Raw genomic sequence first — 25,891 nt, forward strand, 5'->3', positions numbered from 1 at the left:
TGCTTCAGTTGAAGAAAAATTGTCATTACAGTTTTGTAAGAACAAAAATATTAGACTATCAGAATATGAGAAACAATGAGATTTAGTGAATTACATTTAGACATAGTCACACAAAAAATGCATAACTATTTAAATTAACTATAGTGCTTAATTTGTAACTCAGAAATGTTTGTAATTAACATATTCTTGCCTTATAAATTTTAAATGTTGAATAGTAGTTATGTAAGACTATTTTTTTTATATGGTGTAATACATTTTAATTGAAAAAAGGAATTTCTGCTATTCTTTGCTAGTTACATTAATAAAAAAATACAAATTCACTAAAGAATTAGAAAGCAATATCCCCAGAAAGGATTACATGATTCCTATTTGAAAGCAAAAATTAAGTATAATCAAACATTTTTCTAATTGGAGTAAATCAATTTTTAGAACTTCTGCATTCTTTAAATCATAAGGGCCACTTGAGTAAATTATTTCATCTATATATATAAAAGCCTAAGCGACCATTACAACCAAATGACCGGAACAACCGGTCAACCAGTCACTATGGCGCACACTGACCATCAAGGGGCAGACACTCAATGCAGGAGCTGCCCTCTGGTGTTCAGTGTGCTCCCATAGCTAACCTCCCATGGCCAACCAACTATCCCCGGTACCTCCCTCCCGGCCGCAAACCTCCCATGGCTCTTCTCCTTGTCCGTCCCCCCAGCTGGCAGGCCCTGGCCAGCAGCTGGCAGGCCCCGGCCGGCCCAGCTCCTATTGGGACTGGGCAAGACAGCCCCAATAGGCTCTGATCTCTGGCCAGGCCTAGGGACCCCACCCGTGTACAAATTTCATGCACCGGGCCTCTAGTTTATGTAATAAAAGTCATGCAGTAATAGTTTATAAAAGTTACTGCACCAAGCACAAGACCAGCTCTTAAATTTGTGCAGGATTACACAATCATCCGCATTCATGAAAACGTGAAAATAAATCATGCAAAAAGGGAGATTCCAAAAGGTATTGTCTACCACCTGTCACAAAGGATACATTTTTAAAATTTTAAAAAGAAAGGCAAAAAGAAGGTATTACCTGAATCTGGATTCCAGGTCATAGATTTAGTCTTGAAGTTCCAAAAGTCTCTACTCATCTGACAGACTATGCTGAACACATGTGGGTTCCTAAAATCTGTTATCATTTCTATCTCACTACCTTCACCCAAAGCATTTCTGCTACTATCATCTTATTAAAAAGCACTGAAGCCATAAGCTATCTACTGGTTAGCAATCTGTAGTAGCAAATCCGATAGTTAATTACATAGGCCTCAAGCACATGCAAGGAAGTTCTGTCATCATTAAAATTAATTTTGGAACTAAAGGTTGAAGATGGGCTTACTGAATGTAAGACAACAAAAATATCTTCATACAATGCATAAAGTTATGGGAAACAGAGATATTCAAGGGGGGGAAGTTTGTTATTTTTTATTATTTGCAGTTATATGGAGCGTGCTGCTTTTTGGGCAGTATATCTCAATGCCGGCATGTATTCATCCCATAAATCATTTGCCAGAGTATATGTGAGGGTTCGTTTGAAAAATATCATTTAAATCTTTACCAGTGAATGATTGATCTAATTTTAATATAACTTCCAAAACACACACAAAGTACACCCCTCCCCCCCCCACACACACACATGGGCCTGTATAGGGAAATCTTTCTTTTTCATCCAGAAAATAATTTTTTAAATCTCTAAATAAGATTTGTTTTGAGTAGAATGTTTTTTTGTTCAGATCAACATAGATGGGAGAGAGAATATGTCTTCCTTCAAATCTGTAATAATATCAATGCAAATATTTTGTGCAAACTCATGCCGGACATGTAATGTGCTTTAAGGCAAAAAGTTAGGAAAGCCCCAAGTGTTTTATGTTTGTATGTCATATTTCACTTTTCTTTAGAAAGGTCAGCAAGGTTTAGTATCTGACCAGGCTCTTAGAACTAGGACACACATAATTTAGAGCTAATTTAAGAGACTTTCAGGTTGTTGTTTTATATAATGGCTTTATAGGTATAGCATTAACCTAATTTAGCAGTTGCTAAATCAATTTTATCTGCAGTTCACAACTCAGTCTTTATAAAAATTATAATCCTCTAAGAAGGACCCTAAGACTGAGAAACAAGATAATGCAATTCAACAAAGAACATTTTCCATCTCAAGTCATTTTGAATGCCCCAAAAATTAGGTGAGATAATACCTAACAGAAATTACATTGAAAACCAAAGATCTTATTCATATAAATTTTAAAAAATAGAAATAAGAAATTAGCAACATGCATATTAAAAAAGAAAAGCCAAAAGAAAGGAAGTTAGTGTAGCTGGGCCAGACTTACATGCTGCCTATCTTAGAAGGGAAGCCAGATGGGGGAGGGAGTTCTTTTTCCCTAGCAGAAGTAGCACTTGTCTCTGTATTCATTCCACTCTCTTGCCCTTCTGCAACAGCTGTAAGAGGGCCAGGCAAGGAAGCATCTCCTGTACTAGTGTCTGAAGCTAGTTCACTGCTATCTGCATACAGCAATTCCATCTGAGTGGTGGTCCTCCTTCGGGCCTAGTCAGAAAATGGGAGGAAAAGCAATCAGGAGCAAACTTTTGTACAGAAGATGACTAGAGAGTAGAGATTTAATATTAGTTTGAAATAGGTAAAACAAAACAAACAAACAAAAACATTCAGTGTGTCTTTTCCTAGCAAGTGTGTCAAATGCAGCAGTAAGAGAGTGACAAGCCAGAGCTATAGCCAGATAAGATCTTTACAAGTCATAGTAGTAACCAACATTTGTATTGTACGCATTGTATGACAAGGCATTGTTCTAAACACTCTACTATCTTAGCATGTGCTATTATTGTCCTAATTCATACATGAAGCACAGAGAAGCTAAGCAATTTGCCCAAAGTCGCACAGCTAGGAAGTGGCAAAGCCAAGGTTCAACACGAAGCAATCTGCCTCCAATATTACTGTGCTATCCTGACACTCATGGCCAGCTCCCTCAGCATATAATTTAAAAAGAAGAAGAAAAATAAAGAAATTAAACCAAAATATAATTCCCCTTGCTGAGATGCTTTATTTAATATCCGTTTTTACATATGTTTCTCAACTTGTATTAACCTGCTCCCTTGACGCTTTTAATCTACCTGCTGGATAATTCAGCGTCAGCTTGCACCAGTTTTTGGCAGCCTGGTGAGGCAGGCAAAGATTATTTCCCTAGAGCCTAAACTCACCATAAGCATTTCCTTCTTTACTCTTGAAAACCAAATGACTACCCTGTTGTTGCTCAGAGTCGCTGTTATCACTAAGGAATTAACAAATAATCATTGTGTCTACCAGACTGTAAGACTCTAAAGGGCAGGCACCCTGTTTTCGTCAACTTTATATCCCCAACTTCACAGAGTGCTGGTACATACCGATTTAAAATATAAGGTCAACTTCACTTTTTCAGTGAGGAAAAATAAATGATTTGAGATTTCTCCAGGTATTTTTGCAGTTCAAAGGGAAAAGCAGATAGCACTTCAGAGAATTTAGGAAGAGAAAGTCCTGCAGTCAGTTTTATACACTGTCAATTCTCCGCACAGCCGAGGGACCAGGGCAGAGGGAAATCACTTTGCTGGGGATTCCTAACAAAAGTGGATCTTCTAGGAGAGGACTTTTAGACCACCACTTTACAGCTCTTTTCTGGTATCCTAAGAGCAGGAATAACTAGGCTGTCACAGGGCCTGAAAGATGAAAGTTACCTTAAGAGATTCTCTCCTCTGCTTAACCTTTTGCACTCGGATGTCGAGATTAAAATTACTCTTTGAATGTATCAATAATTTGAAATATAAAAAAATCCAAATAAATAAGTTTGTATGAAAAGAAACCCCAGTTTTTTATTCTACTGCCGCGCTTTGTAAAATCTGGGGTATTTAAAAAATTAAATCCCGAGTAGAATAAAGGAATCGAGAAAAAAGCAAGCGAGTGCAAAGGGTTAAGGCTGGATCCAAACTACACTAGAATGTTTTGAGTGTTGGTAACTTCTGCTTAGTCACTTAGAATAATAAGACACAAACTACATGCGGCGCAAGGACCACACCTAGAGCCTAAAGTTGTTTTTTGATCGGTTTGCCCAATGTTTTTAAGATAAGGAAATTCTACCTAAAAAGTCCATATTCAAGGCTTTTCTTAAAAAGCCGAAGGATCTGGTAGCCTTAGGCCCATATTCCATCATGGCAAAAATGAGCAAGAGTTGAGTGCTGGCTATTTGCTTTCATTGGGCACGTCCTCTCTAGGTAATCATAATGGCTCCGACCCATGATTTTACATCCAGCCAAATTACTCATTGACCTTACCTGACTAACCACTGGGGCCTTATATCTGTGCTGTCCATTTGCATTATTCTTTCTGGTTCTGATTCTATCCATTCATTCAACAAATATTTACTAAGAATTCTTTGTTTTCAAACATCTTAAGATGGGTTAGTTAATTCATCTAGTATCAAATATTACCAACTCTCAATCTGAAAAGTTCCACGTGTTTCTTACACATTTAACAGCATGTATTATTTATATTTTTTGAAAAGCGTTACAAATATATATTGTAGCCTATTTGCTTTTAATACAAGATAATGATTAGGAGTTGGCTTATTATTCAAACCACTTCAGGATATAGTTAAACAAAGTAAGAAAGAAATACTTAAAAACATACCAGAATGTTAAAATTTCAAAAATCTCTCACCAATCAAAATGATTTATTTTATATGCCAACTACAGGTCTACAACTTCTTTAGCCAACTGCTTTAAATTACTATTGTCTAGTAATTTGTGACTATCTCCTATATTATTAGGAAATTTAGGCAACTTTAATAGATTAACACACAACTTCCTTAATGGGTAATAAACCTTTAGGAGAAATATGGGGGGATAAGGTCAAAGGGGAATATGATAAAAGACTAATTTTCTGATACATGGAAGCTTTGGTAGAAGAATGCCTACTTGATAACCTACCCAGGGTCAAGCCTGAAGCCTCCGATGTGTTTAATAGTTTTAACAAAGAACAGAGGGAAAAAGAATATTCACCCAGCATTTTCAATCACCCATACCTTGTTTTTAGGTTTCACATCACCACAAAGCTTCATCAGGTCTGAAGACAGTGTGCTATATGCAAATATATAACCACAAGATTAAAAGGGAACTTACTATACAAAACTGCATGTCCTCTATGTTTACAACTATGGGAAGAATTGTATATGCCTAGCTATGGAAAACAAAGAAAGACAATATTTAAAATCAAAATAAACTAATATAAATGTTTTTCATTTTCTTTACTTAAATATTCCAGTATTTTTATTTTAAAATGTGTGGTAGTTAAGCTTAACTGAGTTCGGTTTCCATATTACTGTTTTCAGTGCTATTCACTCAGCCATAAAATTCAAAATTATTTGTTTTATAAGGATAATTGTTTGAAGCATCAAGATAAAGTATTAAAAATATTATAGAAACAAGTAAAATCTATTAAGTTCCCAAAGATTCTCTTACCTTCCTTCTGATCCTGGGCTGTTTAAAGGTGCATCCTCATCAGTACTATCCTCTACATTTTCTATAAAATAAAAACATGTCCAAAATGTATTATCCATGTTGCAATTTGAATGATGACTGTAATCCCTATACTACCATAACTATCAGCCCAAGGGTTCAATATGGGCACTTTGGTTTTAGTAACTGAATCAAAATAGAAATGTAGAAAAACATTTCTAAGAAAATCCTTTGACTACATGTCCTAGGATGAGGAAAAACATGTTCAAAATAGAAAAACCACAGGTTTGATAAACCATAGAACAATATTCATAGGATAGAATTAAAATCATGTACTTATCAGAGCATGTGTAATTATACTAGTGGCCCGGTGCATGAAATTCATGCACATTAAATGGGAATTAATTAGAGAAAATATTTTAATGTTGTTATTTGCCCTTTCTCTATAATAGAAGTGTCAGAGATGAAAGAAAATTAGTAAAATTTATATGAAAATCTTCCTCCTGTCAGAGTTTGATAAACCATAGAACAACATTCATAGGATAGAATTGAAATCATGTACTTATAAGAGCATGTGTAATTATATTATATATTTTTTCATAGTATGCATTTGTCCCAAGCCATCCAAATTTTTGAAAACCCACTGAATAAAATATAAGAGTAAAGAAAATGCTTATGAGTTCCCTTTATTTTTGTTTTCAAGCAGAGAGAGTATGTGTGTGTTTAGGTACCTATAGATTATACATCAGCATGCAGCTCATTCATGTGTACATGAAAGACAAAAACAATAGGTTTGCATGCAATGGTTTCATAAATGAACACAAATAAACCACTGCTATTTCAGAACAACTCTAGCAGGCTATTAAAAAAAGAAGAAAAAGCAAACAAAACTATCAGGAAGTCAGTAAATAAAACAGCCAGTGAAAGTGAACTATTTAAAATGTCAGTGAGCCCGTAACATGGGTTCAGGTTTTAAAAACATACACATTGTACTATAAAATCATTCCACAAAACTAAAGACAGAATTATAAATAACATATATTAATAAAATATATGAGTCATCCCCTTTTAGCTTTTAATTTTATATCATACAAGTACGTAAGTCAACTAATCTCTTTCTCTGATGTTCCCTTTCTTTCTTCACTGTTTAGCAGGTAGAATAGAATATTCAGTAATACTTGATACTTGATAGTATTATCTAAAAAGAAGCCCATCACCTGGCCAGTGTGGCTCAGTGGTAGAGTGTTGATCTATGAACCAGGAGGTCACTGTTCCATTCCCAGTCAGGGCACATGCCCAGCTCGATCCCCAGTGTGGGTGTGCAGGAGGCAGCCAATCAATGCTTCTCATCATTGATGTTTCTATCTCTCTCTCCCTCTCCCTTCTTCTCTGAAACCAATAAAAATATTAAAAAATAAAAAGGAGCCCATCTGGGACCCATACAAGGGAGTTTACTTTCTTAAGTGGAGAAAATGGTAGTCTTGAAGGCAATGTGTATCTCAAAGCTCACCATTAGAGGAAGGCTCAAGGACCTGCTTCACACCAGGATTCTTGAGTACTAAGCTGACTGAATTAATTGACAACATAGAAAATGGGGTTAAAAGAAATGACAAACTAGCCTTTATTTCCCCATGTATAAAAGCGGACTAAGATTGGCTAGTATTCTTGTGGGGAGAAATCAGTTAGTATGGTAAATATCATATGAGTGTTTGGTAAAAACTACTTAGTTCCTGCCTATGCACGTATGCCTAATCTAGAGATACCTAGCCAGAGGTTAGAGGTGCCACCCATTCAGTCACCAAATCAGACCCCTCTTCTGGACTGAGCTTGGTATGAACACTACAGTCATCTGAGCTGCAGGACACACCATCACCTCACTGTCACACTCTCAACTCCCAGAACATAAATCCAGCCCAATGCCAGCTTCTTTTCCCATCACCATGGAATTGAAGCTAAGGGCAGAGATTTATAACGCCCGAATGCCTTAAAGTTCATTCATGTAAGTGCAAAGTTGCACAATCTCACTTCACTGGAAGTTAACTAGTGAAGTTATTTTTTAAGCTATTTTTTTTAAGTTATATAAAACAGCCCCAGCCCAGCCAACATGGCTCAGTGGTTGAGCATTGACCTCAACCAGGAGGTCATAGTTCAATTCCAGGTCAGGGCACATGTCCGGGTTGCAGGCTCCATCCCCAGTGTGGGGTGTGCAGGAGGCAGCCAATAGATGATTCTCTCTCATCATTGATGTTTCTATATCTCCATCTCCCTTCCTCTATGAAATCAATAAAAATACATTTTTTAAAATCTATATTAATGAAAGGGTAATATGCTAATTAGACTAGACATCTTCCGGATGTCTTTCCACACAAAGCTACAATGGCGGGGGCTGAGGCAGAGGTGGTTAGGGGCGATCAGGCTGGCAGGGGAGGGCAGTTAGGGGAGATCAAGCTAGTGGGGGGGTCAGTTAGGGGCAATCAGGCCGGCAGGGGAGCAGTTTGGGGCATAAGGCCAGCAGGCAGAGGCGGTTAGGGGCAATCAGGCAGGCAGGCAGGCGAGCGGTTAGGAGCCAGCGGTCCCGGATTGCGAGAGGGATGTCCGACTGCCGGTTTAGAGGTCCGGCAGTCGGACATCTCCCAAGAGATCCCAGATTGGAGAGGGTGCAGGCCAGGCTGAGGGACCCCCAACCCACATGCACGAATTTTACACACCTGGCCTCTAGTAATAAAATAATAAAACAGCCAGTTGGTGTTGCTTAGTGGTTGAGCACTGTCCCATGCACCAGGAGGTCGCTGGTTCAATTTCTGGCCAGGGAACATGCCTGGGTTGCGGGCTTGATCCCCACTGGGGGACATTCAGGAGGAAGCCAATCAATGTTTCTCTCTAATCAATGTTCAATCTCTCTCTCCCTCTCCCTTCCTCTCTCTAAAATTAATAAAAACTTTTTTTTCAAAGTAGTGTACAGAAAAGAATTAGACTGGCAGCCCAGAGACTGCTATCCTTAGACAGGCCTGCTTGCAAAGTCGAACTTTGTCTGGCATCTGCAACCTTGGCTGGCAGAGGGGCTGCCAGGAACCAATTCCAGCATGTAATAATTACAAGAGTTCCGTCAAAATGTTGATGGGACTTGGTGGGCTCAACAAGGGTGAGCCACATATGTAGTTTAAATGTTGGAAATGGCTAAACAGCACTTCCCCCAAACCTGAACAGGATAATCGTTTGCTGCCAGACAGCTCAGGGCATTTTATTGCCTCCTGTTGGCCAAATACCTGAACAGCTGTAGGCTATTCCCTAAACTGACAATACCCTTTGATACCTTACCCTTTGAAGTGTATGTCTCCACCTTGTCTTAGGATAAATCGTGTGAATAAAAGCAGGGTCCTGAGTGAAGGAGAAGTCTTCTAGCTCCTTCATCTGAAGCTCCTCTGACCCCAAATGCCTTTCAAAATTCTCTTTCGTCTCTGGACTCTTTAATCATCAATGTGCAGCCCCTTTCTCCAGAATGCTGAACGCTTTGTAAGGCTGGGAAAAGAACCCTGGCTAGGGGCCCCAGTCACCAGTGAACTCACGAGAGTGGCTCATTGTACCTAGAATTTGTACAAACAATCTGGCTTCTGCCAAACTCCTGCTTTCCTCTGAGAGTCTGGGATCCAGGTATATACTGGGCGGAGGGTATCTGTGTGAGAGTCCCCAGTAAAAACCTCGGGTGCTGACTCTATAACGGATTTCCCTGAGTATAAACATCACAAAATGTTGCTGCACTTTCATTCCAGGAAGAAAGGACATTCTGTGCAATCTCTTGTGGGAGGGTGAAACATAAGGAAGCCTGGACATGGACTCCTTTGTGTATCCTTTCTATTCTCATGAATCTTTGCTGTAGATACAATACTGTGAGCCCCATGAGTCTTCCAGCAAATATACAAAGTCAGGATGCTAACGTAGGTAGGGAAAAGAGAAGGGAAAATAAAGGTGTTCTTCAAAAACTACAAGCCTGTTAGCATGAAGTGCTGGTCCTGGCTCACCCTCTAGCCTTGTTCCCTCATTCTGTGCCATGTACGTGTTGCTCTAGGGTACCAATCAGCTTGAACACCTTGTGCACACAATACTGGGGCTAACTTATGCTTTCACTTAGTCATTGCCTAGATTCACTCTGTTCAGGCCCCCCTTCCACCTTATCTTTGGCCTGGCTAATTCTTTTTCTTCCACCTGGATAACTCTTTTTCCTTTTCTTTTTTATGTTTCAGCTCAAATGTCACCTCCTCTGGACTCCTCCATTCCTGTTGGGTGGTCCCATTCTGTGCTCTCACAACCCCCATACTGAATATACTTCAATCACTGCACTCACTATAATGTATCACAATCTGTTCACGGTCTGTCAACCTCAGCATCAAGACCACAAGGGCAAAATTTTGTGTCTTATATATCTTTGAATCCCAGCACTACGCCCAATGCTTGAAATAACATTGGTGCTAATGTGGTTTTGTTTTTAGCAATGTATATATGGCTGCCCAGCTTATGTGGATTTCACTTCCATTCTTTTCTTCTTCCATACTTTTCCTCCAAGCACCTCTGGGCTACATTTATGGCCCCAATACCTGGGGCAAATTTCTGCAATTAAGACATAAGTTACATCAGTCAAATGGGTTCCAACTCTCTGCTTCTGACCCTTCTTCAAGCTACACATAATTGAAAGTTGTGAAAAAGTAACACTGCTCATGAAATCAGCAGCTTAACATTTTCTGCACAAAAGAATATCAAAGAGGGCATTGCACTTTTCTTCCAAAGTAAAAGAGATCATGAGAACTTACTTATTGCTATAAGTTGAGCCACTAAGTAAACGAAGAAGGAAGAGAAAGAAGAATAGAAGGAGGAAAAGAAATGCGCTGATAACACATGGAATTGCAAATTTTCTGGTTATAATCCAGAAACTTGGTTAGGATATAACCAATCCTCCTTTTTTTTTTTTTTTTTTACCTTTATTTGTTATAGCATGAGCAGTGTAAAAGAATTAGCCTTTCCATCCCTATATTATGCAGCTGATATCAAAGAAATACTACTTTGAGATTAACATGAAGTATAAACATTATAAAAATCATATAGCTCATGTATTTTATTTGTGTGACATTATTTTAAATAAATTCAGGCCCGGCCGGCATGGCTCAATAGTTGAGCATCCACCTATGAACCAGGAGGTCACAGTTCGATTCCTAGTCAGGGCACATGCTGGGGTTTCGGGCTCGAGGCAGCTGCTCAATAATTCTCTCTCATCATTGATGTTTCTATCTCTCTCTCCCTCTCCCTTCCTCTCTGAAATAAATAAAATATATATTTTAAATAAATAAATAAATAAAATGAGATAAATTCAGATTCATAGAGTATGTTTATTCTAGTGACACAGATAGGTAATTACATTTAATATTTTGGTTATTCCTCTCCTTAAAGTAAAAAGCATTTAAAAAACTTGGACAACTGTATGATTAGAAAAAAGAAAGTTCAGACCAGGTTGTGAAATAATTTTGATTAAATAAAAACTGCTCCAAGATAAGGATTCAGAAAAATTGCAAGTAATAAAATTGCCCTGATACTCTTGGTTCTTCGTGTGTATGATCACCAAGAGGAGTAGAAATAATACTGACGGGTGGGGGTAGTTCATGTGAATGCTGTAGTGGCAACAGAAAAAGGTTGAAAATCTCTATATGCAAAAATCACTAAAGCCTCTTCTAACTTAAAAATGTTATGATCTTAAATATTGTTTCAATTTGTTCATATAAGATCCTTGGATAGTTTTATTTAATTTACAATATTGAAATATATGTGCTTAATGTGCTTAATTTTACAAAACATAGCTGAGAATCTAGCAAACATATACTAAAGATAAATATACACCAAAGATATATGCCAAAGAAAGTTATTTATGATGTTAAAACAACAGATGTAAGTTAATAGATATATTTAAAAATTAAAAAGAAATATGTACTCTTTTTTTTTTTTTTTGCCTTTTACAAGAATGAGAAAAAAGGGCTTACAAAACAGGAGCCACAATTGCAGTTCAAGTAATAAAAGAAAAAAGTTCACTAAAGCATACTTCTTTAAACATTTTAAGAATTTTAAAATCAAGCATGTATGAGAAAGACAAAAGACTTAGTATGTTTGTGGTTGTGGATACATTTCAAAAAGGATCATGCAAAACAGTGGTTGCCAATAAACATTTTAAAAATAAGATGTACCACAATTAGTGCACATGAACAATTAGTAATTCATGCAGCTTGTAGGGTACACAGAAAGCTAAACATACTTACCTAAAGGTACGCTATCTAGATCTGTGTAAATAATAGCAAAAAGGAAACAAAAAGCAATACTCCAATCAAAACGGATCCAATGTTAAAAACTCCCACATAAAACAAGATTATGGTACCATTTGTAAGATATGTAGAATAGATGCCATAACAAAAACATTCATTTTTTAAGGCAGTTAGATATGCAGAGTCAAGTAATGACAGTTGGCTAATATTATAAATAATTTAAATAACCAATTCAGAAACTTGATTGTTCTTCTTTATCCATGAAAACTAACTCCTTAGTAAGGTTAAGTAAGCCTTTTTACCAGTAAGTTGGTAATCATTTCTTGGGATGACAATAGTAAATTACATCCCCCCAAATTTATACATGCAAATTAAAGAAGGAATAACTAATAAAAATGTAAGTAAATATAGCATCTATTCAGTCAAGCTCTAGGGGGAAAAGTATAGTATAGCATACTCGAAAGAGCAATGCTCCCATGCAATTATTTAACTAAAATTTAGTTAGATTACCTTGTAAAGCATGGCCCAGTAAAGCATCCAGCTCAGGATTTAACTCTGCTTTCTCTTTCAACATGTGGAATAAGAGCTGGTTTTGTGTCGCACTGGTTATTTCTGTTTGCTTAAGCCGACCTTCAAGTACTTTAATTTGAGCCTCTTTCTGGGCGGCCTGAAGACCCTGTAACACCACCAAAAATATAAATAAAATTATGTTAGGTCATACAAAACAGAATCTACCAAACCAAGATCTGAATCAAATAGCAAGTGCATATGGATTTTGACATCAAATAGACCTTACCTTGATTCATCTCTGTGCCTCCACTTACTAGCTTCGCGCCCTTGAACAGGCTACCTTATCTTCCTGATTCTCAGGTTTCTCATATGCAAAGTTATATGAATAATACCTACTTCCTAGCACTAGTGAAAATTAATTAAGAAAACATAGCATAAATGGCCTAGTTCTAGGCACAACCGCAACATGAGGGGGGAAAAATGAGTCAGAAATCACTATCACCTTCAACATTTAGGCAGAAGTTTCTTACAGGTGACATGAATGCATTCCTATTCAAAGAGGATGAGAATGAAACTATATTTTTTCCTTTCTAATTTTATGTTTTTGAGCTGTAAAGAATCAGTATTCAACCTATGATACCAAATTTGTATGCAACCCAAGAGATTTTCTTTTCATTCTTCCTTTGTTAAAGCGAAAGAGGAATTAATTATTCCCTAAGTTGTTTATCTGTTCTAATATACAAACGGAATAGGTGGATTTGATCTAAATATTGCTGATGCTTCTTAACTCTAAAAAACAGGGAAAAGGGCCCTGCTGATATAGCTCCGTGAATTGAGTGTCGTCCCATGGACCAAGAGGTCTCGGGTTAAATGGGTTCAATTCCCAGTCAGGGCACATGCCCAGGTTTCGGGCTTGATCCCCAGAAGGTGACATGCAGGAGGCAGCCAATCAATGTGTCTCTCTCATTGATGTTTCTGTCTATCTCCTTCTCCCTTCCTCTCTGAAATCAATAAAAATATATTTTAAAAATAAATAAATAAAAGGTAAAAGGAATATTTTCTAATTAAAAAGAATCTTCTTCCTTATCACAAAGGAAGGGGTCACTGGGGAAAGATATAAAAACTACAATGAAATTAATCAAAACTTGGGTTTTCAATAACAGTGTTGTTCTTACCTTATTGATGCCCATTGACAAGAAGTGACCTAGCAGGTACCGGGCTTCTGTAAGCGTGCAAGCATTAATGACTGCGGTGACATCCAGGGTTTCTCCTTCTTCCTACATCAAACCAGCAGATGATGTAACATTACTTTGAGCTAATTGTATTTAAACAGAAGGCAAAAGTCTATTGCTTCATTAGGTTAACGAACTGGACTCCTCAGAATAGTGTAAACTATAATCCCCACACCAAAAATATATAGTCTAGTTGAAAAGATGAGGCACAAGGTAGATTAATAAATGATATATGTCTTTTACAAGTAATAAATAATACAAAATGAGCAGAGATAGCTAAAGAGCAGGCAGGGAGTGGTATACATACAAAACCTAAAAAACATATTAAATAAATAAAAAAATTCCTTCACATAAAAATTGAAACTGCTTTTAATAATAAAAAAAATACTTTTTAGTAAGGCATTACACATTTTTTTAAATTACAAACCTTTGCTTCTTCCATCTGCATGATGTTGGCTTGACAATCAGAAATGCTGTCATTGATGTAATCTATATTCGCAGTTAATGACTCCATCTCCTCATTGATGTTGACCACATTTTTATCTCCCTCTCCACTCTCCTTGACTATCTTTTCCCTTCTTCTGGAAAGTTTTTCTCTTCTTTTTGTGAGTTCTTCCCGTTGCTATTGAGGAAACAGTTGGATTTTAAGACATTATGCTCATCTAGGACATGGTGCTGAGTGAAATAAGTGAGTCACAGGAGGACAAGTACTGAAGGGTTCCACTTATGTGATGTATGTAAAAGAGTCAAACTCATAGAAGCAGTAAGTAGAATGGTGGTTGTCAGGGGCTGGGGGAAGAGGGAAATGGGGAGTTGCTATTCAATGGGTATGAAGTTTCAGTTATACAAAATGAGTAAATTCTAGAGATCTGCTGTACAACACTGTGCTTATAGTTAACAATACTATGCTATACATTTAAAGTTTTGAGTACAGATCTCATGTTACCTGTTCTTACCACAATTTTTAATAGAGGATGTTCATTTATTCATACACAATGCAATCAAAACTCACTAGGGGGAAAATCCTTAGTAAGTATTACATTTACCCAGGGAACAAACTTGAAAAACTGAAAATTCACAGCCAGCTAAGGGAGAGCATATCTGCTTTCTATTTTCCACACCTTGAGGAGTCTATTCATGTCAGCCTCCATATTGGAAATCGTCATCTTTTGCATGATGATGTCCGTGACCCTACGTTCAAGAAGCTGCCACTTCATGCGTGCCGTCTTGGAAGTAAACACCCGGCCAGTCAACCCTTTTCTCTGATATATTTTTCTATAATCATATATAAACAGACAAACATAATTACTTATGTGCTTATTGGATTGTACACTAGCACACAATATGCTGTTTTTCATTTAAGTCCAACATTCAGTAATAATGCCACACAGATTCTGTTAGGAGGAACAGAAGAATCGTGTTGACCTTGTTCCGTTGGTTGCGGGCGTGGGTAAGGCCTGGACTCTTGCCACGGGAATTCTCATTTTCTGCTGAGCTCCTGCCCTTGACGCATCTGTTTCTACTGCAGCCACACTGGAACCTGTGTCCTGAACGGGGGTGTCAGAGGAGCTCAGCTTCCGCGTGACTTTCCCAGCCACTTTATCTGACATGGGTCTTACTTGCCGACGGAGAGCTGTAACCTGAAATAGCGACAGAGACTGACTCATTCCCTTCATCGATAGAAATACATCATTTATCTCAAAGCCAGAATGTTTCCTCTAAATGGCCAACTTGCCTCTTCAGTTTTGCGACGAAGAACCACTTCTTGGTTTCTTTTTTGGGCTTCCAGAAGTCTAAGTTGATGCTATAAAAGAATATTGAGTAAGTTAAAATAGTAAACTGGAAAATACAATACTTCCTCCTCTTACAATAATATATTCCCCATCCTGCTGGGAACTATAAGAGTTCTTAGCAAAATCTGAGCTAACAACAACCTTGCATCCATTATTGCAGATACAGGTATTTTATTCCAATAAACACAAATGTATATTGATATAGCCATCTCTCTCTGAAAGGCTATCTCTGTGATACATACTTTTAGTTAACAAACACTCAAATAGTGCTTACTATATACAAGTACTTTTCTAAATGCTTCACAAATAATCCCATTTCCTTTTTTTAGACATTTTGTTTTGCTGGCTGAGGCACACACAAGAAGAAACACAGTTTAGGCCAGTTTCAATAGATGTACCTTACAATATATACAGTAATTCCAAACTCTATTTTAAATATGGGAAGAATATAAATTAATTGGATTAGCACTGTATAATAACTTTTTAAAATGTTGGGTAAAGTAAATGGACAATGAAACATGTTAGTATTGTGTAATGGTTAGCACTCTGGACTCTGAAACATGTTAGTATTGCCTATCAATTTGTTTAAAGATACTTCATACGATAAAGACAATTAATTATGGATTACTTTAAGCCATTGCACAGGACTATAATTTAGGGAAGAATGTTGGATTAAAAAAACATAGATCCTGCCCTAACCCGTTTGGCTCAGTGGATAGAGCATCGGCCCACGGACTCAAGGGTCCCAGGTTTGATTCTGGTCAAGGGCATATACCTTGGTTGCGGGCAAATACCCAGTAGGGGGTGTGCAGGGGGCAGCTGATCGATGTTTCTCTCTCATCGATGTTTCTAACTCTCTATCCCTCTCCCTTCCTCTCTGTAAAAAATCAATAAAATATATATTTTAAAAAACATAGATCCTAATTCTGGTTCTGTCATTTATTCAACTCTATGATTTTGGGCAAAGCTTAGGAATTAAACTTGATCAAAACATTCCTTCTAGGACTTAAACTTTGTGATATGAAAAATAACTCTTCATGTATTGGATCCCAAATTTAAACAGGTCATTCATCTCATGCTTAGGCATATTCTTATGCCATCAGATGAGAATTTTTAGAGAAAAGGATTCTATCTTACCCTAGGAATATTTTATTGACTATAATAATGATTGGCATAGAAGCAAAGTTAATAAATCTTTTTTAAATGAATAAATTACCAAAAATTAAAATTTACATATAGTTTGAAACTTGTTACTACATTGCAATTCTTCCTATTAAAAGTCAAATTTCAAGCTCATTCACATTTTTTTGCGTGGTGTACAAATGTACTTGATTCTCTAAAGGTTCAGAGATCAATATGACAAGAAAGAATTTAGAAAGGGGGTCAATATATACACAAAGCAACAAATAAAAAATGGAGAAGGAGTCTGAATGTTAGTTTTGTATGTGATTAGCCAGCCTCACATCTTTATAATAGAACTAGAGGCCCAGTGCATGATTTAATCATGCACCTGGTGCACCAGCTGGCTGTCTGTCCGCTGGTGCACCAGGCCTTTAGAAAGCCTCCAGCACAGCCATGGCGTAGACGCTGAGCAGACGCTGAGCTCGCAGCGCCACTGGTACCGCGAGCTCAGCGTACTGCTGGCCCAATCAGCTACCCCGGCCACCCTGAGTCCCGCCCCCTGCGCCTCCCGCTGGCCCAATCGTGGGCGTAGCGGAGTGATGGTAATTTACATATTACCATTTTATTATGTAGGATAGTATATCATTTATGATCATATGTGGCAGAAATTATTCCCAAGAGTTAATTGTTCAATACTGATCACTCTATATCTAATATGAATTGGTAATAAAGAAATAGCATATATTGGAAGGCAACTGTTCCTGTCATCCAAAAGTTTTCATGAAAAACAAAATAACTAGCCAAAAAGTGTAAATAACACAAAGGTCTGTCAGTTGAGGAATAGGTAAACAAAATGTGCTCTATCCATACAGCCATGAAAAGAAATGAACTACTAATACATGCTCACCAGGAATGAACCTTGAAAACATCATGCTAAATGAAAGCCAGAAATAAAAGGCTACATATTGCATTATTCCATTTAGATGAAATGTCCTAAGCAGACAAGCCATCAGGATAATAAAGTGGGTCAGTGGTTATCAGGGGCCAGGGAGAGGGTAGAATGGAAAGTGACTGCTATCGGGTATAAGTTTCTTTTTGAAGTGACAAAATGTTCTGGAATTAGATGGTAGTGATTGTTGCACAATTTTGTGAATATATTTAGAACTTGAATTGTACAGTTTAAAAGAGTGAATTTAACTCAATCTTTTTTTTAAAAAAAGTATCAGATAGGGAAACAAAGAATAGGCAAAATATAAGCATGACCTTCTACTTGATTTTAGTAATAAAATAATAGTATAAACAAGTTCTAAAATGCCCAGGAATTGAAAGTGACAAAGTATACTGATTATTAAAATCCATTGATATGTTAGAAAAAAAGAAATAAATGAAATAAATAAAGATATAATTATGGGAATCATCTGGCTAAAATATCTACTTTTCAACCTCATTACTCTGTCTTCTCTACCTCCTTAAATTCCCTTTTACCTCCCAAAGTAGATTTCTATTTTCTGAAATATGCTGTATGCTCAGTTTTCTCCAGGGAAGACTTAGAAAGTGTTGAGAGAGAGAAAAAGGACCAAAGGCTGAAACTAACCAACAATAGGGGAAAGAAGGTGATAACCTCTTCTTTTAAGGAAAAATTTCATAAATGAAATAACTATATTGCCAAAAAATTTGGAAAGAAGAAAAACCCAATCAAATATAACCTATAACCCTAATACAACTCCAGTTAGCATGTTGGGATATATACTTCAAAATTTTCCCTGATTTGAATCAGGCATGCCTATATGAAATGTTATTTTACACTTAATGTTAAATCATAGTCATTTTTCATTTCACTATGTGGTTTCCAAACCCTAATTATTAATGGATGAATAATAACCTATTAAATTAGATGAGCTATAATTTATTTATATATTCCTCCTACTGTCAGCATCTTGCTTGTTTTTACCTTTTTCGCTATTATAAATATCCTTAAAGTGAAGATGTTAACGTACAGCAATTTTTCTTATTTTAGAATATTTTCTTAGTCTTAGTTCATGGAAGTAGAATTCTTGAGTCGAAGAATATGAACATTTTTGTATATTTTAAAGGCCTCTTCCGGTAAAACCTGGTTGTCATTCCAAGAACTTTTCTAAGAATCTGTACTGATGAAACTATCTTTAGAACCATCCTAAAATTGCTCTCTTATATAATAGTTCCCTGATCTCCCTAGAGATAACCAGTTGTTCTTTGACATTTTCTTCCATCTCATCATGTAGGAAATAAGCCTTCAATAAAATTTATAATAATATTATAGTATTTTTCATAAACTTTTATATTAAACTATAATCCACATACTATATAATAAACATCACATAAAACTAGTGTTTATTGTCCTTAGCCTGTCTTTAATAGTTACAGTTACCAGAAACTTTTCTTCATTTATTAAACAATTTTGTCCCGTTCACAACATTCATTCGTACAGAAGGAAGGCCACTCACATCTCTTTTACGTTGGTCTTTTTTCAATTGAGCAATCTCTCTGTTTCTTCTAGACTCTGTCAATCTGGCTTTTTCTTGTTCCTCTTTCATTTGTTTCATTAGGCGAACCTAAAAAAAAAAATAGGTAAATATATCTATTGGAATTACTCTATCACAACATTCACTAAGTAAACCACACATGTGGAATGAATTACTGAGAATTCAGAAATTCAACATGGAAATGTGGAGTTTTGCTGCATTTCAAATGGTCAATTCTTACTTTAGTGAAATACATTTCTATTTCTAATATGTTTCTATCCAATTGCTTATGCTTTTTATACTAGTATTCAGGGTTCAGTTGCTATGTGAATAAATTTTTGGTACTTATTACCAGGCGCTGTGTCACCTTGAGTGAGTTACTTAACCTCTTTAGGTTTTGGCTTTCTCTCATATAAAATGGAGATAATAGTTCTATGGCACTGAACTGTTAAGACAATTCAGTGAGTTAATATCTGTGCAGTGTTTATAACAGTGTCTGGCATATAGCAAGCACCCAATACTTTTAGCTACTGTTGTTGTCATCAGCAAATACACAACATAATAACCTACTTCCTAAATCATTTCCACATTTGCTATTTTAAGGAAACAATATTAATTGGTATGCCAAATGTTAATAACTGATCCTACAACTAAAGCAGGTAACAGATCAGGATTCAAATACTCTCTTCAGTCAGAGAAGACAATTTGTACTTTTCTATGCATGGGAGTGATAAACATCAAATTCAAGATAGTTGTTACCTCTCAGGGAAAGAAGAATATGATCAGGAACTTAATATAAAGAAAGCTTTGTGTAAATCTTTAATAATTAATATCTTAAACTAGGATATTAAGATATAGTGTTCATTGTATTATTATCTATGTTTTTTTGAATGTTTGAAATATTTTATATTCTTGTTAACCTTGTGTAAGGGTTTTAAGAAGAGAAATACCATCAAGGTCTCAGAAGCCATGTTGACCACATGCTTTTCAGCTACTCTGAAGAAAGGCTTTGATAATGGATGACAACAGGAAACAACTTCTAATTGCCCAAAGAAGTGCATCATTTGGAAGACATAGTTAACTTTTATTGAATATGGAAAGAACCACAATCATATTTTTGTCCCAAATGACACAAGCATCTTCAACATCAGACTTTAATGGAAAATAGAATCAATACCTTTGTTTTTTTCATTTCCATCACATCCTGCTGCAATTTCTTCAATTGCTTTTCATATTGAGACTGGTTTTTAAGCAACCTTGCATGCTCTTTCTGGGCGGTCTGAAGTCTCTGCAATTCTTTATTCATGGCTTGGAGTTTCTTTTCATATTCAGATCTAACTTTTTTGGCCTTTTCTTCTGAGTAAGATTCCACTGAGCCTAAATGATCAAAGGATATCTGAATCTGTGAGTCGCAGATTTTTATTTCACAGATTTACAACTCATGACCTTAGAGCAGAACATCCTCCCAAACTCAAACCAGGGTGTCTCTGAATCATTTTCTCTTTTATTATCTACTCTTCGCTTGTTTAACAATTATTGAAGTCTATTTAATTTAGAAAATGTTTCCAGCATAAATCAAAGACATTAAAACAATTAACCACGACATCACACAAAATAATTAAGTAGCCTAGACAGGTACCAAAGGGAAATAAACAAAATAAAAAAATATTTAACTTATGAGAAACATTGATATTTAATGTGGCTTCTAATATAATTTTCTTTTCTAAAGGAAGAGATGATAAAAATCCATTTTGATGACTTAGTTTGAACTTTAATTTGAATTAGAGATAATTCTTACCTAAGTTTTGAAGCACCTGGTCTCTTTCAAGCTGAGTGTCCCGAATTTTATGTTGTAACATCATTAGCTTCTCTTCATATTGCTTTTTCAGTGTCTGCAGTCTTTTCTGGCTATTTTCTAGTTCATCAATTAGCTTTTGCTTGATTGCAATTTCACAAGTAATGTTTGCTAAGTCTGCTTGATAATTGGCTATTTATAGAAGAAGAAAATAAAAATGCTGGGATAAACCAATGTATCATAATTCTATCTTTCAAGCAAGAGTGTGAAAACCATGATATCCAGGTATCCACTTAGCAGTTATAAAAAACATATTCTAGATAAAACTAAAACAGGTGAACAAGATAAAAAGTGTTCACATTGATCAGGGACAACAGATATATTTGTACTAAATAAGAATGGAAATCACACAATGACTAAACCCAATAAGGGAAGAAGCATGAGCCTTAAAGGGCATACATAGGTCAACAGTCATAAAAGCTGTTTCATCAAGAATGAAGTTGAGAAAATTAAGACTTTTTTGTCATGTTTAATCAAATTCCCAAATGAATTTTTGTTCTTGTACCAAAAGGCAAGTACCTTTTTCATCTGACTCAGAATCTGATTCATCTGAGCTTTCACCCCCTTCGATATCGTCATCTTCCTCCTCCTCCTCCTCTTCCTCATCCTCATGGTCACTCACTTCTTGATTTTCTTCCTAAAATGTGGTTTGTGACCACAATATGGCAAAGCAAACTGATTACCTCATTAAGAGAAACTAAGGGAGTACAAAGTGCAAAAGTACAAAAATTTCACTTTTCATTAGTTCAAAAATCATTCCATGATTTTAAGGTTATTTACATAACAACTTTGTGCTAAATCAAAGAGTACTTCATCTCTCGTGGTATTCTATCTCCCCACACACAATGTTTTCACAAGGCACAAAAATGAGAGTTGCCAATATTTATAGTTCATGTATCTAAAGAAAGGAGGTTCTAAAAAAAAAAAACACAGTCTAAAATGGATGCATGATAGCCACCTCTCTTTTCCACACATAAGTTAGTATAGCCAAGGACAACCTAATTCAGGTTCTAAAATTTACAAGTTCATTTTTCCATACTTACCATGTCTAACTCATTGTTTTCTCTTTCTGAAATACCCTTTTCTTCTTTTTTCTCTTGGTCAGTGTCTGCATTATCCTCTTTACCAGCCACACTTTTGAAAAAAGGAACAAAAGGATATGGTATTAAAGTAGAGAGAAAAATGGTTCACTTTTTTCTTTCTGATTCTTAAAAATCATCAATTATTTGGGAAAACATACTGGAAGAATTGATCATTTTACTGACCAAAGTTATCGTGTCTGATGCTTCAGAGGAAAATAGAAATTGCCATTCAACCCATAGTACAGTGATTAATATTAATGAAGGAGAAACTTATTTTCCAGAAACTCTGAGGAACAGATCATGCCCTGGGAGCACGAGAACTGATGAAACAGCTAAGAACTAGTCACAGGAACAGCCACTTAACTAGAAGGCAGGCAATTTAAATGAAAAAGAAATAAAAATAAATATTTTTGTTCTCTCACCTTAACATGTACAACTTTTCTCATCTAAATACAAAGATACAAAAACTGCATTTTTATCTAATACATTTAAGAATAAATTTGAAGATCCAGAATAAATCTGCCCACAGTAAATTTGTCTATACTGGCTGTACCCATCCGCGTTCAGATCTCCTCCCATAACATAGCACGTGATGCTTTTTCCCAAGGCCATACCTACAGCGCAGGTCTGTTTCTGATAATCTCCCAGAAATGGGTCTTTGCACATCAAAACTGTCTGAAGGCCAGGCTGACCTCTGAGTGAACAGAAAGTTTCAGGGTCTGCCACAAGATGCGCCATAAATATAGAAGCCTTCTCTTCAGTCATCGAGTACTAACTACACACTTAACTACACACTCCTGCCAGCTAATGGTTATAACTAAACTAGGTCAGCCCTGGTAGCCCTGAGAAAAAGACAGACTCTACAGTGAGCAAAGTTTTTGCACACTTAAATCACTTCACCCTTTTAGGGGTTTAGCAATCATAATCAATTATGCACAGATGTTACACTTCTGCACACTAGACTTGTACATTTAATCAAGCCAAGTAATATTAAGAAAGTGAACTTTACGTGAATCTACATGTGAAAAATTTCCTCTTGTGCTACAGTAACATTTTCAAGATATTAAGAATGAAAAGAATACTCGAATAAGGCAATATTCTCCAAATAAAATACCCCCTAGCACGAGCTTAAAAACTCTATCACAATAACTTTACAACAGCTAGCATTTCTTTCAGATATTCTGCTATAGTAAATAGTTGCCCTAATACATGGATTTATTTTCAGAGTCTAGACTAAAAATTTAAACTTTTTAGGTTTTGTTATTATAATTAAACTTTAATTTTTAACTCTAAGTCCCAGTGCTCCACAATATTTTTGTACTCAGACAACAGAAATTATAAATACTTTTCCTTTGTATGCATTTTTCAGAGTTCTTAATTAATGTATATTTATGGATTATCTCTTTAATTTCTTTCTTCTTCACTAGTCTATAAGCCTCATGAGGGCAGGGATCATGTCGTTTGGTTCAGTATTATATTCCCAGTACCCAGAGGATGTACATAATAAATGTGCGGCAAGTGTTAAATACATTAACCCTATGACTGTGCATGAACACCTCCATTTTGCACCTCTGCCTAAGGGTCACACACACCAATTATGTTGGAGTTCAACTGAAAGATGCATAGAGACGCATGGAAGACAGATGTCTAGAATGAGAAGAAACTAGCAGTAGCAATACCAATAAAACAATCTTAACTGGGAAGGAACCAAGTAAATTATAACAGGGTTCCATCAATGTTGTTAAATCATTCTGTGAGAGGGAAAGGTAAATATACTGAATGCCTGTCTTGCATCACTTCTACTATGTATAGTAGGACTGCTGATTTTCCACCACCGTGCAGTTCAAGCTGAAAATCTGGAAAAAATACTCATCCAGTCATTCCATTCAAAGGTCAGTACCATAACACTGTTGTGTTATAGTCGAGAATAGGACTAATGTTAAGGGCTAGAAAAGGAGAATGTGTTAGGAAAGATATTTCCCATCAGCACTCCCCTTTCCCTCACCTATGCAGTCTCCTTTCCTCACCTACAACTGTTGCAGCATATGTTATTACTAGAGGCCCGGTGCACGAAATTCGTGCATGGAGGGGGGGATGTCCCTCAGCCCAGCCTGCACCCTCTCCAATCTGGGACCCCTTGAGGGATGTCCGACTGCCCGTTTAGGCCCAATCCCACCGGAGAGGCAGTCGGACATCCCTCTCACAATCCCTCTCATGTGGGAGTGCACAGACCACCAGGGGCAGCTCCTGCATTGAGCGTCTGCTCCCCTGGTGGTCAGTGCATGTCATAGTGACCAGTTGACCAGTCGTTCTAGTTGTTTCAGTTGTTTGGTCCTAATAGTCACTTAACTGCTGGCTCCCAACTGCTCGCCTGCCTGCCTTCCTGATTGCCCCTAACCACTTCTGCCTGCCAGCCTGATCACTCCGCTGCCAGCCTGATTGATGCCTAACTGCTCCCCTGCCAGCCTGTTTGCCCCCAACTTCCCTCCTCTGCCGACCTGGTCACCCCTAACTGCCCTCCCCTGCAGGGTTGATCGCCTCCAACTGCCCTCCCTTGCAGGCCTGGTCCCTCTCAACTGCCCTCCCTTGCAGGCCTGGTGCCTCCCAACTGCCCTCCCCTGCTGGCCATCTTGTGGTGGCCATCTTGTGTCCACATGGGGGCAGGATCTTTGACCACATGGGTGCAGCCATATTGTGTATTGGAGTGATGGTCAATCTGCATATTACTCTTTTATTAGATAGGATTGTTATTACTTCAAATTCTAACCCAAATTCTCTTTTCCTCAGGTATAGCCATAAAACCACTTTATTCCAAACTCTTGACCCAACACACCCTCTCCCTTCTTCCAGTATCCAGTTTAACAAATGTTACTTTTTACTTAAAATAAAGTTAACTCATATTATTCACTATTTGTGCCAATTCTGATGCAGAAAAATCCATTGTAACTTAACATTAATTTACCCTTATAAATCACTTAAGGTTTAAACTTTTAAAATACAAGTTGATGCTTTATAATTATTGCACTTCAAATATTCCAGTTTTCCTCAATAAACTGGGCAAATTATATGTAAAATAACTATCTCAACAGCAATGAAAGATCTTTAAGTCTGCACTTGACATAGAATAAGAATATTGGAGCTAGAAGGAACACAAGTGCTCATGTGGTTGAACCCCTTTAACATTTGACAACCAGTGTCAACATTTTTATTGACAACCAAAGAAGAAATTGTGGCCTGGGTAAACTAATCCACTCAAGGGGACCCAAACCAGGTGTTGAGTCTCCCAGGCCAGTATTCTAGATCCTGCACTCAAGGTTTGGTCCACAGTCAGGAAAGCATTAGCATCATCTAGGAGCCTTTAGAAATGCAGAATCTCAGCTCCACCTCAGTCCTACAGAACCAGAACCTACATTTCATCACCCTCCCCAGGTGATCAGGATGCTTGTGCATGTTCGAGAAGCTCTGTCCTAGAACATCAAACTGCTCTGCTTTTGCTCTCCTTTATGGATGATATAAAAGTTGGAAGCAAACACTCCACTAAGTACATTTAAAGGGCTTAAATATTTTCAGGTGGGAAAATGCTTCCACACACTACTTGAACTATGCATCTTATTTTCAAAAACAGAAGAAATTTGACATTTTTAAGCCCTTAGTTTAATTCCAATGATAAACATAATGTCCTAGATATGTACTAATCAGGTGAGTTCTAGTGTGACTCATTTTAGAATACTTTAAATAAGTTATAGAAGTATAGAATAGAATTACAGAAACGTTAGAATAATATATAATGTGTAGGATATAATGGTGAAATGTAAATTGTCAAATAATTTCAAGGAATTATAATTTTTAAGCTCTCATTTTTAAAGTAAGATATTCGTTTACTTCATTGTTGCATAGCAAATGTTCTCAAAAGGCTTATTTTAAGAGATGACATTTCTAGAATGGTGCTTCTAAAATACATAA

At 36.7% G+C, this 25,891-nt stretch overlaps 1 protein-coding gene across 8 annotated transcripts in view; it reads right to left on the reverse strand.

Moving 5' to 3' along the window:
* The window catches only part of KIF21A (kinesin family member 21A), a 140,861-nt gene that overhangs the window by 21,022 nt on the left and 93,948 nt on the right, over positions 1–25,891 (reverse strand). For 5 of the 8 annotated variants that reach the window (XM_079774806.1, XM_079774805.1, XM_079774804.1 and 2 more), the window contains exons 12-26: positions 21,890–21,980; positions 21,366–21,483; positions 20,790–20,978; positions 20,169–20,368; positions 18,974–19,081; positions 15,311–15,379; positions 15,001–15,215; positions 14,697–14,850; positions 14,003–14,197; positions 13,519–13,620; positions 12,344–12,509; positions 11,831–11,851; positions 5,538–5,598; positions 5,102–5,156; positions 2,366–2,580 (exon numbers count right to left, since the gene is read on the reverse strand). In XM_079774806.1, coding sequence (XP_079630932.1) covers positions 2,366–2,580; positions 5,102–5,156; positions 5,538–5,598; positions 11,831–11,851; positions 12,344–12,509; positions 13,519–13,620; positions 14,003–14,197; positions 14,697–14,850; positions 15,001–15,215; positions 15,311–15,379; positions 18,974–19,081; positions 20,169–20,368; positions 20,790–20,978; positions 21,366–21,483; positions 21,890–21,980 — 1,959 coding nt within the window. The remainder of the gene's footprint in view (positions 1–2,365; positions 2,581–5,101; positions 5,157–5,537; positions 5,599–11,830; positions 11,852–12,343; positions 12,510–13,518; positions 13,621–14,002; positions 14,198–14,696; positions 14,851–15,000; positions 15,216–15,310; positions 15,380–18,973; positions 19,082–20,168; positions 20,369–20,789; positions 20,979–21,365; positions 21,484–21,889; positions 21,981–25,891) is intronic. The other 3 variants (XM_079774811.1, XM_079774807.1, XM_079774809.1) reach the window with 1 other exon arrangement.

Source organism: Cnephaeus nilssonii (genome assembly GCF_951640355.1).
Source record: "Cnephaeus nilssonii genome assembly, chromosome: 6".
NCBI lineage: Eukaryota > Metazoa > Chordata > Mammalia > Chiroptera > Vespertilionidae > Cnephaeus > Cnephaeus nilssonii.